The following is a 12915-nucleotide window of genomic DNA, read 5'->3' as shown; positions in this document are numbered from 1 at the left end:
TTATTTAAATTCATGTTTCCTCTTTATTCGAAAGGCCATGAAATTGGCCCAACTTATTTCACGTCTGTTTTGGAACATGGGGCATAATTTGGAGCTAAACAACATGAGGAACCTTAGACAAAGACTCTCGAATCCTCTCTTCACTAAATGATAAATCTATCAATTCGCCTCTTAAATACTTGTCGTAAGAGGAAAGGTCAAAGTGGCCATGTCCACACATCGCCATTAGTATCACTTTTGCTTCTCCTGTTTCTTTGCATCGGAGAGCTTCTCTTATGGTTGCAGCAATGGCATGAGTCGGTTCTGGCGCAGGTATTATCCCTTCTGTTCTCGCGAACTGAATAGCCCCTGCAAGAAAATTCAACGGTAAAGTTGGGATTTACATTTCATTGCAAAATATAAAAGGGAGTAAGTTAGTAAACCTAAATTGAGAAATTGTGGTTAGACTAAGAACTACCTTGGAAACACTCAGTTTGGGGAATTGAGATTGCTTCCATGAAACCTTGTTCATAAACATGTGAGATCAATGGGGCCATCCCATGGTACCGTAATCCACCTGTTAAAAACCATAGATAACAAATTAGCCGAAAGTAAAACCCAAGAAATCAAGAATCAAGAATTCAAGAAATCAAGAATCTAGAATTCAAGAAATCAAGAATCAGTGAGATGGAGAAGCCTTCCACTTCAGTATGTCTAAGTTTTTGGATTTTAAGGTTTATTTGTTACCAGAATGGATAGGATCAGGAATGAAGTCATGCCCTAAAGTATGCATCTTCATCAAAGGAGTCAATCCAGCAGTATCGCCAAAATCATAAGCATAAACTCCTTTGGTCAGGGAAGGACAGGCCGAGGGCTCAACAGCTCTTATAACAGGGTTGATTTTGCCTTTGAGTTTCTCCCGGATATAAGGAAAACTCAAACCAGCAAAATTTGATCCTCCACCAGTACATCCTATGATCACATCAGGCGTTTCGCCAAAAGCTTCCATCTGCTTTATGCATTCTTCTCCAATAACCGTCTGGTGTAACAACACATGGTTCAATACACTCCCTAAGCAGTATTTTGTATCCTCGTTTCTTGCTGCCACTTCAACAGCTTCTGATATTGCAATGCCTAAACTTCCCGGGCTTGATGGATCGACCTGAAGGATTCTTCTACCTGCTTCAGTGAGATCCGATGGTGACGGATGAACCTTTGCCCCCCAAGTTTGCATCATTAGCCTGCGATATGGCTTTTGATGGTATGAATTGGCCACTTGCCACACCTATAGCGTAAAAGAAACAAGTACTTAACAAGAAGGACTAAATTTTCAAGATATCACGGCAAGAATCAAATATTTTTCTAACTTCACAATTAAGTCCAAATAGACTAGAAGCAAAGGCTAAAGAACTGCCCCATTGGCCAGCACCGGTTTCCGTTACAAGGTTCTTGACACCTTCTTTAGCATTGTAATAAGCTTGTGGAACTGCTGAGTTTGGTTTGTGTGAACCAGCTGGGCTACCACCTTCATACTTGAAGTAAATCCTTGCAGGTGTCTGAAGAAGCTTCTCCAATCTCTTTGCTCTAAAATCAAAGCAAGTAACGTCATCTAAACTGATAGACTCAGATTTTTTAAATTATAAAAAAAGAGGAATAAATCCTCTGTATTTGTTTTCATCCTTATACTATTCTAATTTATTCTTTCATGACATTCAAGTACAATCATAAACAAAAGAAGAAGAAAAAGGGATCAAGAACCTGATTAAAGGAGTTGGGCGCCAAAGCTTATAGATTTCAAGAACTTCCTCAGGAATATCGATAAACCTCTCTAGTGTTGCTTCTTGTTTTATTATCTCATTAGGGAAAAGATGAGCTAAATCTTCGGGTTTGATGGGTTCGTAAGTCTTGGGGTGCAATGGTGGAGGAGGCTTAACAGAGAGATCAGCAACAATATTGTACCATCGACTTGGAATTTCAACAGATGAGCTATGGTTAGATCTCAAAGCTGCGTTTGCTCTTAAGCTAAATCCATTTGAAACTCTTGTTGGGTGTTTTGACTTTCTTTTCAGAGTTGAGTCATCACCTAATCAAATCAAATCAAAATATCTCTATATATCAGAAGATGAACTTTGAAGTTGAGATTCAACAACAATCTAGTCCCATAAAAACAACAAGAAATCCTTTTGACAAACGAGTTCATATTAAACGTACAAATGTACAATTACCTGTGAAGAAAAGTTTAGCTGAGGCTGACTTGGTGAATGGGTTTGGAGGCAGAAGCAATTGAGCGGCCATTTCTTGCAACTCTTATCAGTTTCAAAAGAAAAGAAAGAAAATCTTGAGCTGTGAAGACTATGAGAGTGAGAGAAAATTTCATAGAACGGTGGGGCATTTAAAGAAGACTTCCCGGCACCCAACTACATCTCACTATTTGAATACTAATTTGTTGTTGCTCAAAAAAAAAAAAGAATACTAATTTGTTTCATCTTCTTTTGTCTTTTACATCTTTTTCTTTACTTTGGTTTTTTTTGTTTTGTTTTGACATCACTTAAATGAAAAGAAATTTTATACTATTTGTGTTATAGAATAGTATAGTTTTCTTATGTGTGTCTAATATTATTTTGGGTAGAGGATAGTGATCTAATAGTCTTGGACATGTGTAATTGTATTTTCAGAACTATATTGTTGCTAAAGAATTTGCACCAATTTTTTTGGGTCTAAATTTGCACAATATTTCATCTATATATTACACTATTTTGTCTATTTGTATTTGTAATACTATTTTTGTTTGTTTATCATCTTCTTTATTACACACTAGGAGACTTTCCCGTGCTCATGCACAGATACAAATACTTATGTAATAATTAATAAAAAAATATTTTTTTATAAATTTTAAACTATTTTTTAATTTATATGTATAATAAAAATGTTATTTTCCATCTTAATTGGATATGTGATTTCACATATAGTATTTTGTATTATTTCAAATATTTATTTTTGATCTGTTAAATTATATATGTTATTTCTAATTATGTTTAAATTGGACTATAATTTTCTTAATTTCATGTAGTCCAGTTCATCCTCTTATATTTGTAAATTTTTGTATAAATTAGTATATATTGTTGTAGAAAAAATAGGAAACATAAATATTAAATCTGAGTTGCATTAATAAACATAACTTGTAATATTTTGAAAATTAATGCACATTTTTTTGAACACTTACACACTAATTCACAATATTTTTTTATTTGATTTTCATATTAAGAATGGTTGGATATTAATATTTTAATATACTGGATTTATCAAATTTTTTATCACAATTTTCTTTTGCCATAATTATACTAAAATAAATACTTGTTAAGTTAGTTTTTGTTTACTTTTATCTTAGGATGAAAATATATTTTGTAAGATTATGTATAATTTGATATATGCTGTTTTGGATAAAATAAAAAAAAACTAAAGTGTTGATAAATTTTGTATAAAAATTGTAATCATTCAATCAAAAATATATTGATAGATAGAAATATTATTTATTTTGTTGAAGCCTCATAGTTTTAAATATTTATTTGGTTTTAAAATGATCATAAGATATAATCATTTTTTGAAAAATAAGATATCAAATAATCATTTATGTTATTTAGATTATTTTCTTATTAATTATTCGATCAAAAGGGATATTATCTTGTAGAAAAAGATATCTGAATTATTCCATTTTAATGTTTGTTTTGTGAAGTTTCAATTTATGTATATTAATAGGTATATATTTTAAAAATTTAGAGATATTTTTTTATTTTTGTTGTTGTAGGAAACATATAAAGGATAATAAAAGTAAATTCGTTTTATATAAAATATATGTTAATATCTTACAAATCTTTTCTTTTTATTATTTATGTGCTTTAGTAGAAAAGGAAATTATATTAAAAAGTTAATTATAATTTTTATTAAGAAAAAAAGAAACATAAATAATTGTTATTAATGGCAATCGGAAATAATTTTTTTTAGTTCATTAAGAATATTTGTGTAATAAACCACTATGAAAATTAACGTGAATACGACACATAAAAACTGATTTCTCAAATAATATTATAGAGATGTGTATTGTATACTATTTTTTTATAAAAATAGTATAGTATATTATAACATTTTTTTTCTTCTCTTTGATTTCATCTTCTTCTTTTTTTTTTCCCTCTTTCTCCTCCTCATACTTCTTCCTCTTACCCTCTCGCCATCTTCCCGTTTATTTATTCACTTTATCCTCTTTTTTTTTTCTTTTTTTTTTCTCCTTTCCATTCTCTTTCTATTTCTTTTTTTTTCTACATTTTCCTGTTATATCTCTTCTTCCTTATTCTCTTTTTTGATTTTCTTGTTCTTATTATCTTTCGCAGTATTAAAACAAGACGGATAAAATGAATAATATTACACAAATATACATTGCATATTCTAGCCATGTGCTTGCTATGGGTATATGTTGAATTATATTTTTTTATGGTTATACATTGCAATTTCTCTAAAAAAACAAAGTTTATTTAATATTGGTGTGACATTCTCAATCACAGATTTTATAGCCAAATATATCTGTTAATGATATTCGTTGGTCTGCTGTAACTTTAGGAAAGAAAACTACAGCACGGCTGGTAGAAAGTTTATCAGATCACCCCGGTTGAACATTCATCTCTTTGAACGAGAACACGTACTTTCTTCTTCATATAGTCTTCTTTCTTCTCCTGTAATTCTTCTCTTTTCCTTTACTAAATTCAGAAAACCAATTTTTGAAAAAGCTTCCATAAAACAGTTTACTTTATTTTGGTAGTAAGATACTCCTATTACGGTTCAATATTTACCCTCTTCGTGATGTTGATGATATTGCGGCATTAATGTTCATTTAAAACTCAACCACCAAAATCCAAAATAGCAGATCTGTGGCCAATAATAGTATCTAGCTGCTCGTTTGTCTTTTACGAATTATCAAAAGACGAAGACATTGTAAAACAATTGCAAATAAAACTGTAAACAATTGCAATTTATTGAATTGCAGAATAACATAAAATAATTAAGTTACAGAAAAGAAATTTCTGTAGAATAAAACTGCGAGATGATTTTTTGTACTATTAAATAAAATGATGTAAACTGGGGAGTACTAATTATATAAAATATTTTCTATACTATTTATTGCAAAATATTAATAACTAAATTGATTATTACAAGATATGAAATCAAATAAAATTTACAAAAATGACTTTACTTTTTCAATAATTGTACTACTGTAGTGATCGATTCTCCCGTCAATTCCAGGAAGATGGTGTTTTACGAATGGTTCCTAGAAAGAGAATGATATTTTTTCAGGTCAAGATGGTGTTATACGGATGGTTCCTGGAAAGAGAATGATATTTTTCAGGTCAAGGATGGTATAGTACCTTAGAAGGATTTGAGGGTTTGATGGGGGCAAAGAATGTCCGGACTTCCCTTTTTCCTCTTTATGCAGAGATGGAAATGTTACTATGGGCAATGAAATGCATAAAAAACTTACGATAATTTCAGGTTAGGTTTGCAACGGATTGTTCTCAATTGATGAAGATGGTTTCAGAACCAGAAGAATGATCAGCGTTTGCAAGTTATTTAGAAGATATAAACAGTCTGAAAGAGAGTTTTTTCCGAGCAGAGATTATCTATGTACCAAGAACGTAGAACAAGAAGGCGGATAGCTTAGCCCGTAGTGCTAGGAAGGAAACGTCTTTTATAGTTCACATGGATCAAGATCTCCCAATGTGGTTCACAGAGTCAATATGAGTCTGTAAAGTTGATGACAAAAAAAAAGTAGTGATAGATAAATATTTTATAATATTGTAAAACCAAATTATAGTGTAATTTTATTTAATGCATAACTATCTCTTATTTAAAAGTTATCGGTATTTATTTAAATGTTCAAATATTATTACTGTATAATTAAATAATATAAAAATCTTAATTTTGTAAATAATCTACTGAATATTCATTTTTGCTTAATGACTGTTCTTTGTATTTATTAACAAAACAAAGAATTATATTTTTGCGCTTTTCTTATATTCTATTAATTTTGTTTTGATTGAATCATAGATTTACTCATATTTCGAAGGTTACCAATCAAAGTCAATGTTACAACCTCTATATAAGCTATTAAACCATTAATCCTATTATATAATAGAAGCTATTTTTGGAGCTTCTAAAGGGTGCCACGTCAGCTAAAATATTCCCGACCAATCAAGTTTACATGTCAGCCTCTTCCCAGATTTCTTTTCAGCTATACCCATTTTACATATACGACAGTCCACAATATAATTCATATTTTGTTAGAATCCAATTAACAATGCATCTTCAAAGCTCCTTAATTAATCATCCAGACAAAACTTGGAGCACCTCTCCGCATCCTCTCTCTCTCAATCGACAATAGCTATGTCTCTTCAAATTACCTTCATTACTCACACATCCCCCTCTTCAAATAAAAATATCTCCATAAAAATAAGAATCCGAACAGAACAGAAACAACCTCACGAAAAAGCTTCCCGTAACAGGAGCACAAAAAAAAATCAAGGGCTGAATCGAGAGCTTTCATCATGGCCGAAAGAGAAAGAGATTGAGAGACATAGAGGGGGTTGAATCCAGAGAGGTTGAATCGTAACATAGGTTGATTTGAGTCAAGCTCTGTATGTAGATCTTATGAATTATCACGACTGAAGGGTTGAATCGAAGAAAGAGATGATTGTTGCGAGCATGACGGTGGTGGTCACGACTCCGATGAAGACTGAGATAGGCGAAGACGGATTTGAGAAGCAATGGTGGTGGAGGTGGTGACAAGCTATGGCAGATGGGAGAGATGGCAATCGTGGTGGTGGTGACGAGCGACGATGTTACCGTCACTGCAACTCCGACAGAAGCTCCTTCGTGGCTTCGTCTTCTCCTCCACTAATACTCTTCAATCTTAATTTGAGAACCCAAATCACGTTAGCAACACATACGTAAAAAAAAAAACCAAATATTTTCACCAAGTATTTGGCGCTCATAAGTGTTACAGAGATAAAAATTAGTACCTATATTTCTTGCAGTGTACATCATGAATTATCTTATTATCGTTAGGTTTGTTTACATCAAAAAATGTAAATGGTTTGTTTATTTTACACTTGGTTTTCTGTATAAATATAAATGAGCACCTTATGACAGTCATTGTACAACAGTGATTATATATTTTCCAGTCTCCAGTCTTAATTGCTGTGATTCAAATCCGACTTTGGTCTGAGTTTGTCATTTAGTTGACCTATGTTGTGGGAGCCTAGATTTTTTTTTTGTTTTATGTATTGTAGGTACCAAACACAAGGGACATATTTAAGCTCACAAGCGGGTAATCGACCTCTTCAGCTCTTTGGAAGTAATGAAGCAGATCACTTACATCACTATTGAGCCTGGTATTGAGAAAAAGTCAACAAAAATGTTTCTTAGTGCATGTGGTTTAGTTTACAAATTGTCTTTGAATTCCTACGACTTTGTCTTCACTTCCCAAATCAATAAATGGGTCTAAAAGCCATAGCCAAAAGAGTAAGAACACTATTCAGTACAACTTATAACTAGATGATTGACCAAATAAAATAAACCTATAAGAACCCAAAGATTAACATTAAAAACAGGTTTGAGTTGAACTTATTTATTGTAATATTAAAAGAACTAATTTCCTTGATTTTAAAGCATTCCACGATCATATAAAAATAATATAGTAAAGATAATTATTATGTCAAATTTATTGTTAAGATTTGCTACAAATAAAACTCTCAGTAGCACTCAAAGTTTAAACAAAAAATAGTTCTTATTACTATGACACACTCGAAAACAATTTATATTACCTAAGAATGATTCCTTATAGTATCCAAACAAGATATCTCATTTAAATTTATACTAATCTATTTACCCTTTTTTCTTTTGTTATTACAGAAACTTTTCTTTGTAACAACACTAAAAACTTGCTTCTACTTTAACACCAACAACATTGACATCATACAAAGCTTTATGTGGAGAAAAAAACTAAATTCCCATACACGAAGTCATCGCTCTACTTTAGATCTAACAACAACGAAATGATGAGGACCTCAAGTCAGTAGCTGGACCACCAGCTCATGAGATCAACCATACAAGCTACACTGGAGCCAACAGCGACATAGGTGCATTCAAAGAAGGATATATTTGCAACCATGAAGAGTTTAACCGTGAAACCAGTTGCTATAGATTCTCAACTCAACCAGAGCACGCGGCGAATTGGTTTCATACCAAAAGGAGTAATGGTTTATGAGATATGTCATTTATAAGTCAGGCTATCTATACTTCATCTGAATTGATTCTTTTTAAGGAAAGTAATTCTGCAACTCAAACTCACGTGTGGAACCAGGAGATCCTTCATTACATCGAAGACCACTTGGAGAGTTGTTGGTATTCAAACAACAAAATTTGGTTGCAACAAAAAATTTTAATCAATTATATCCGCGCGTAGCGCGGACGACTACCTAGTCACTTTAAGAGCTACTCCAATGCTAGTATTTAAACAAAGTTTTTCATTATTATTTTATTAAAAGTAATCAAATATGAAGTGGAGTACATCTCGTATCTCTGAATCAAACCTTTTAGAACCTTGTTAGATTCTCATATTGCACGTGTACTATTGTCATTGGCTTAAACTTCTTATTCTTAATGAAATAAATTAATTACATTACAATATTTTGTTTATAGATATCATAAAAGGGACTCTCATCGTTGGGGCATGACTAACAATCCATCACAACTTACATATTTTAATTATGTCTAGGGCTGGGCACAAATATTCGTTACTTGTCTTATACCCTTTACTTAACATGTACTCGCCTCGTTTTTTAAGTACATGTCCTTGCCCTCACCCCTAAATATGTCAATGTCATTGAGCTAGACCTTTGATCTTTTATTTTATGTTTTTAAGTTTAGTTAATTTAGGAAAAGAAATCGTAAACTAGAACCGAATTATATATATATATATATTTCTCTCACTTCTCTCTTATCTAGTTTCTTTCTCTAATTGCTTACATTTGTTCGTTTCACCGCAGGTCACCCATCATTTCCATTTTCATTTCTTTTTTGCATGCCCCTCTCATTGTCCCTCTTCTTTTAGGTGTAGCTGATATGATATGCAGGTATCTGTGGACCTCCCATCATTTTCACCATTGCTGAGATCTGTTTTTTGGGCGTCGTTAAGGCTGCTGGAGCACCGGTGAGGCCACCACCTGAGTACCGGAGCCAATATGCTTGGATTCTGAGTTGCTTTGTTAGTATCACCAGATCTGGATTAGATCTAGTGGATTTGGGAAGTCTATGTGGTTTTGGGCTTCACCGGTGGTGTGAGGGCTTTCATAGGTTAAACCCTTTCCCACCTCTTTTCATCCTCGTTCTCCGTCACTTTCTTCTCTCTTCAAGCGTCGAAGACCATTTTCTTCATGGTATGAGGCAACCACTAGACTCTCTGATAACTCAAGTTTTAACCCGGTAAACTAACTGTGGGTTCATAATAAAGTATGCAGTAGTAGTACGGTACACACTTCAATTCTAAGTTCAGATTAAGTTAGAAGACACAAGATTTTTTTTCCAAAGGCAACTAATAATACAGTAAATCAAAACGATGTAAACTATGAATGAAAAGCACTATGCGTTAGGAAATTCATAGGAAATCAGATCATGTGGATTTACCGATTTAGTCAGGAAATTAATGAAGAACCATTCTTGAACACATAACACAATTTGTAATATTTCCAATGGTGTGGCTCCAGTTATAATGTCTATCAACCTAATCAACTAACTGCCATTGTACTCAGGAGATTAACCATGCATTAAGAACAAGTTATGATAAGTTCACAATGTGCCTTAACAACAACTTTCGGTGGCTAAGGACACTTGTTTACAAGGATTTGTTTAACGAAGTTAGACCAACTTTCATTACCTTTAACAAATTTAGATTAATGAACTAAAGGGTCAATCAATTTCAAGCATAAAAACAATACAAGTGAAGAACTATAATGAAAATTCCCAAATTATCATTCCTAAACATTCAGTCTCTTTAATTCCATTGAAACCTTTAAACCTAACAGTGGATTTACTCAGACTTATAATCAGAAATACAAATAAATGAAGAAACTATAATTAGAATCAAAAAGAGAAGCAAGATGGGTTCAAAAAGAATATATCGTCTCCACGGAGCTGTTAAAACTAAAAGTTTGATATAAATTATTTTTGCGCCTAAACAATGGCTCAAAAATAGTAGATATAATTCAAAAATACGTCCTGGTCGAATTTTTGGCAAAACCAAACTGAAAATATGAAAAAATAATTTCCTATTCTCTTGTATTGAACATGTATCCAGACCAATATTCAGTAAAACAGGTTTAACAATTGGTCTAACCAATGGATCGACCTCAAACCTGAGGCATTAAAAATCTAATTCAGTTATCTATCGTGTGTAAAACTTTGAGCTTCATACATCTGTGGGAAGTCCACCAGCTATTGCTACTTCTGATGCATCTATGCAGTGTTCTGCAGCTTCAATTTCTTTGTTTGAATTCAGTTCGACATTTCTCTTACCAAGTAGGCTTTAACCCTGTAAAACCACAAAATAATACAAAATACTCCAAACACACATATTTTGAATCGAAAACAACTCAAAACATAGATATAAACTATTAAAACCACATATATCACTTTCTCTGCTCAAGGTTTCAATAAACGTAGCGGTTAGCAATTGTCTCTGAGGTTTATTGGTTTCCCAAGCTTCTTTTTCGGTCGTAAATTGGATTAGGACTGATTTTGTTGGCATACGTGGCTCTAGCGACAATAAATTTTTGAGGCTGAAATAGATATTTTGTCATTTTTCATACTTGAATAGAAAGCAAAAGTCCAATTTATACCTACACTTTTAAGTTGATTTATTGCATCAATCTGTTATTTTCACTTTCTCATATCCCAACTAAAACATTTGGCTAAATTTTACATTGATCGAGAAACCATAACCCAACCGTTGAGCTTAGATGTGGTTTTTACTTAACACTTTGACAAACAGCGTTGTTAATCACTAACTTTATTATTTATTTATTTTCTTTCATTTGTTGAGTCTACTGAACCTTAAATGTGTTGCCCTTTTAAAGCAAAACAATCACATAGCACCTCAAGTATTTACCATGTATGAAAGTACCAACAGACCTTAATGTTACTAAGGCTTTGTTATTGTAGTTGGATGTGCATTTATACTGTCCATCTGGATGTTATATTCAAATCCATGTTATCAAAATCGATATTCTAATACCTTCTTATGCTGCAAATCAATTGGAAGTAAAACCATTTTTTAAAACTGATTCTCTACAAATCTTTATAGGCGACTAAACGCTTAATTGCTGCATAGATACAAATCTGTATAGTCCTTAATCATCGGCATAGATACTAATCCACTACAAAATGCTTCATTGCTGCCTAATAATGTTTTTAAATTGATTCAGATGTTGCATCTGAATGTTCATTTTAGGGTTATATTTAGAACTAAATGTTTGTTAGATTTTTTGAGAAATATTATAAAAGAGCACTAAAACAATTTTTTGTTTCAAAAATATCACACAAGGAAGAAATTCTCAAAATAGCATTCATTAAAGAGTAAAATGACAAATATGCTGATATTTATAATTATATTATTAGCTAAATATACCAAAAAACTAACAATTTCAGAAGTATATAAATAATAAATTTTACAATATATATATAATTTTATTTGAGTTTTAAGATTTAAAGTTTTGTGATTAAGGTTTAAGGTTTAGTTTTAGGGGGTTAGGTTTTAGGGTAATTTAGTTTTTTTTTGGTTAATGAATGTTTTTTTGGAAATTTTGTGATAAAGGTATTTTAGTGCTATTGGGATTTATTCTTTTCAGAATAGCACTTAGTTGCAACTAATTAAAAAGACAAAATATACATTATTACAAAATTACTAACACTTAATAGTTAGATTTTGATTATATTTTTGTGAAACATGTTTTCTTTTATTATTAAGGAAAATTCAATTTGTTGGTTTAACCAAAAACATTCTTTTATGGAAATATATAATTTGATGATTTGGCCAAAACCACAATTTTACGGTTTAGTAGACAAATTAAATGTTGTAGTTTTGGTGGTAAAGTGATATTTATGGTTTTGGTAGAATATCACAACTTTGTTGCTTTTACAAAAAAAAAAAAAAAACTAAATTTGGCCCTTTTTTCATGGTAAGATAAGTAGGGTTCTTCGTGATACTACGAAAACATTAAGTAAAGAAATAAAGCCGAAAGAATAGATAGAAGATAGTGTTTTTTGATCAACAGAGCAGGAGTACAACATATTGATTCGAAAGTCCTAGCTCTAGATGCCTGCTTCTTTAGTCGAAAGTGAATAATTGGTGATCCACCACTTCTAGGGTTTAGGAGTCCCTTTTATATGTCTTTTGTCAAAATTTAGGTTGGATCCTTCCATATTCTGAAATATGGAAAGATCTCTCTTTATTAGCAGTTTTTCATTTTACCTAGAGGCAGGAGGATAACGTGACCTGAGAGCCAAAAATCGTTTAAGCAGGAGAAGAATGCCAGCGTCATGCTCTAAGCAGAAGGACTTTCTTCCAAGATTAATTATCCCCTACAGTTTGGCCCTTATATTTTGAGTTCATGTTGGACATCAGGAGATAACTTGTGCCTTTCGTTTGACGTAATTGTACATTCACAGCAAGTTTGTGGATGGTGTGAAGAGCATGATTTTGCTTCTTAGATGTTTTCCGGATTATATCCGCCTGAATCTATGTGAATTTGGTAGGAGATGCTTCATGGAGAAGGAACATGATGATATAAGAGACTGGGATCTATTTAGTCGCTTAGCACGGAGCCGTGTATGATA

The 12915-nt window shown here is 32.1% G+C and overlaps 1 protein-coding gene across 1 annotated transcript; it reads right to left on the bottom strand.

Annotated features, from left to right (window-relative positions):
* On the bottom strand, positions 1-2404 carry LOC106445895 (tryptophan synthase beta chain 2). Its single transcript, XM_013887538.3, has 6 exons — positions 2205-2404; positions 1738-2062; positions 1347-1563; positions 727-1264; positions 458-556; positions 1-348 (listed from the first exon to the last, which is right to left on the bottom strand). Exons 1-6 carry the CDS (start codon positions 2272-2274, stop codon positions 95-97), a joined length of 1503 nt encoding a protein of 500 aa, XP_013742992.2. The 5' UTR covers positions 2275-2404; the 3' UTR covers positions 1-94.
* Positions 2405-12915: the final 10511 nt, after the last annotated feature.

The sequence above is a fragment of the Brassica napus genome, chromosome A4 (assembly GCF_020379485.1).
Source record: "Brassica napus cultivar Da-Ae chromosome A4, Da-Ae, whole genome shotgun sequence".
Lineage (NCBI taxonomy): Eukaryota > Viridiplantae > Streptophyta > Magnoliopsida > Brassicales > Brassicaceae > Brassica > Brassica napus.
The sequence above is the reverse complement of the archived record's forward strand: the minus strand, read 5'-3'. Positions and strand labels throughout refer to the sequence as shown.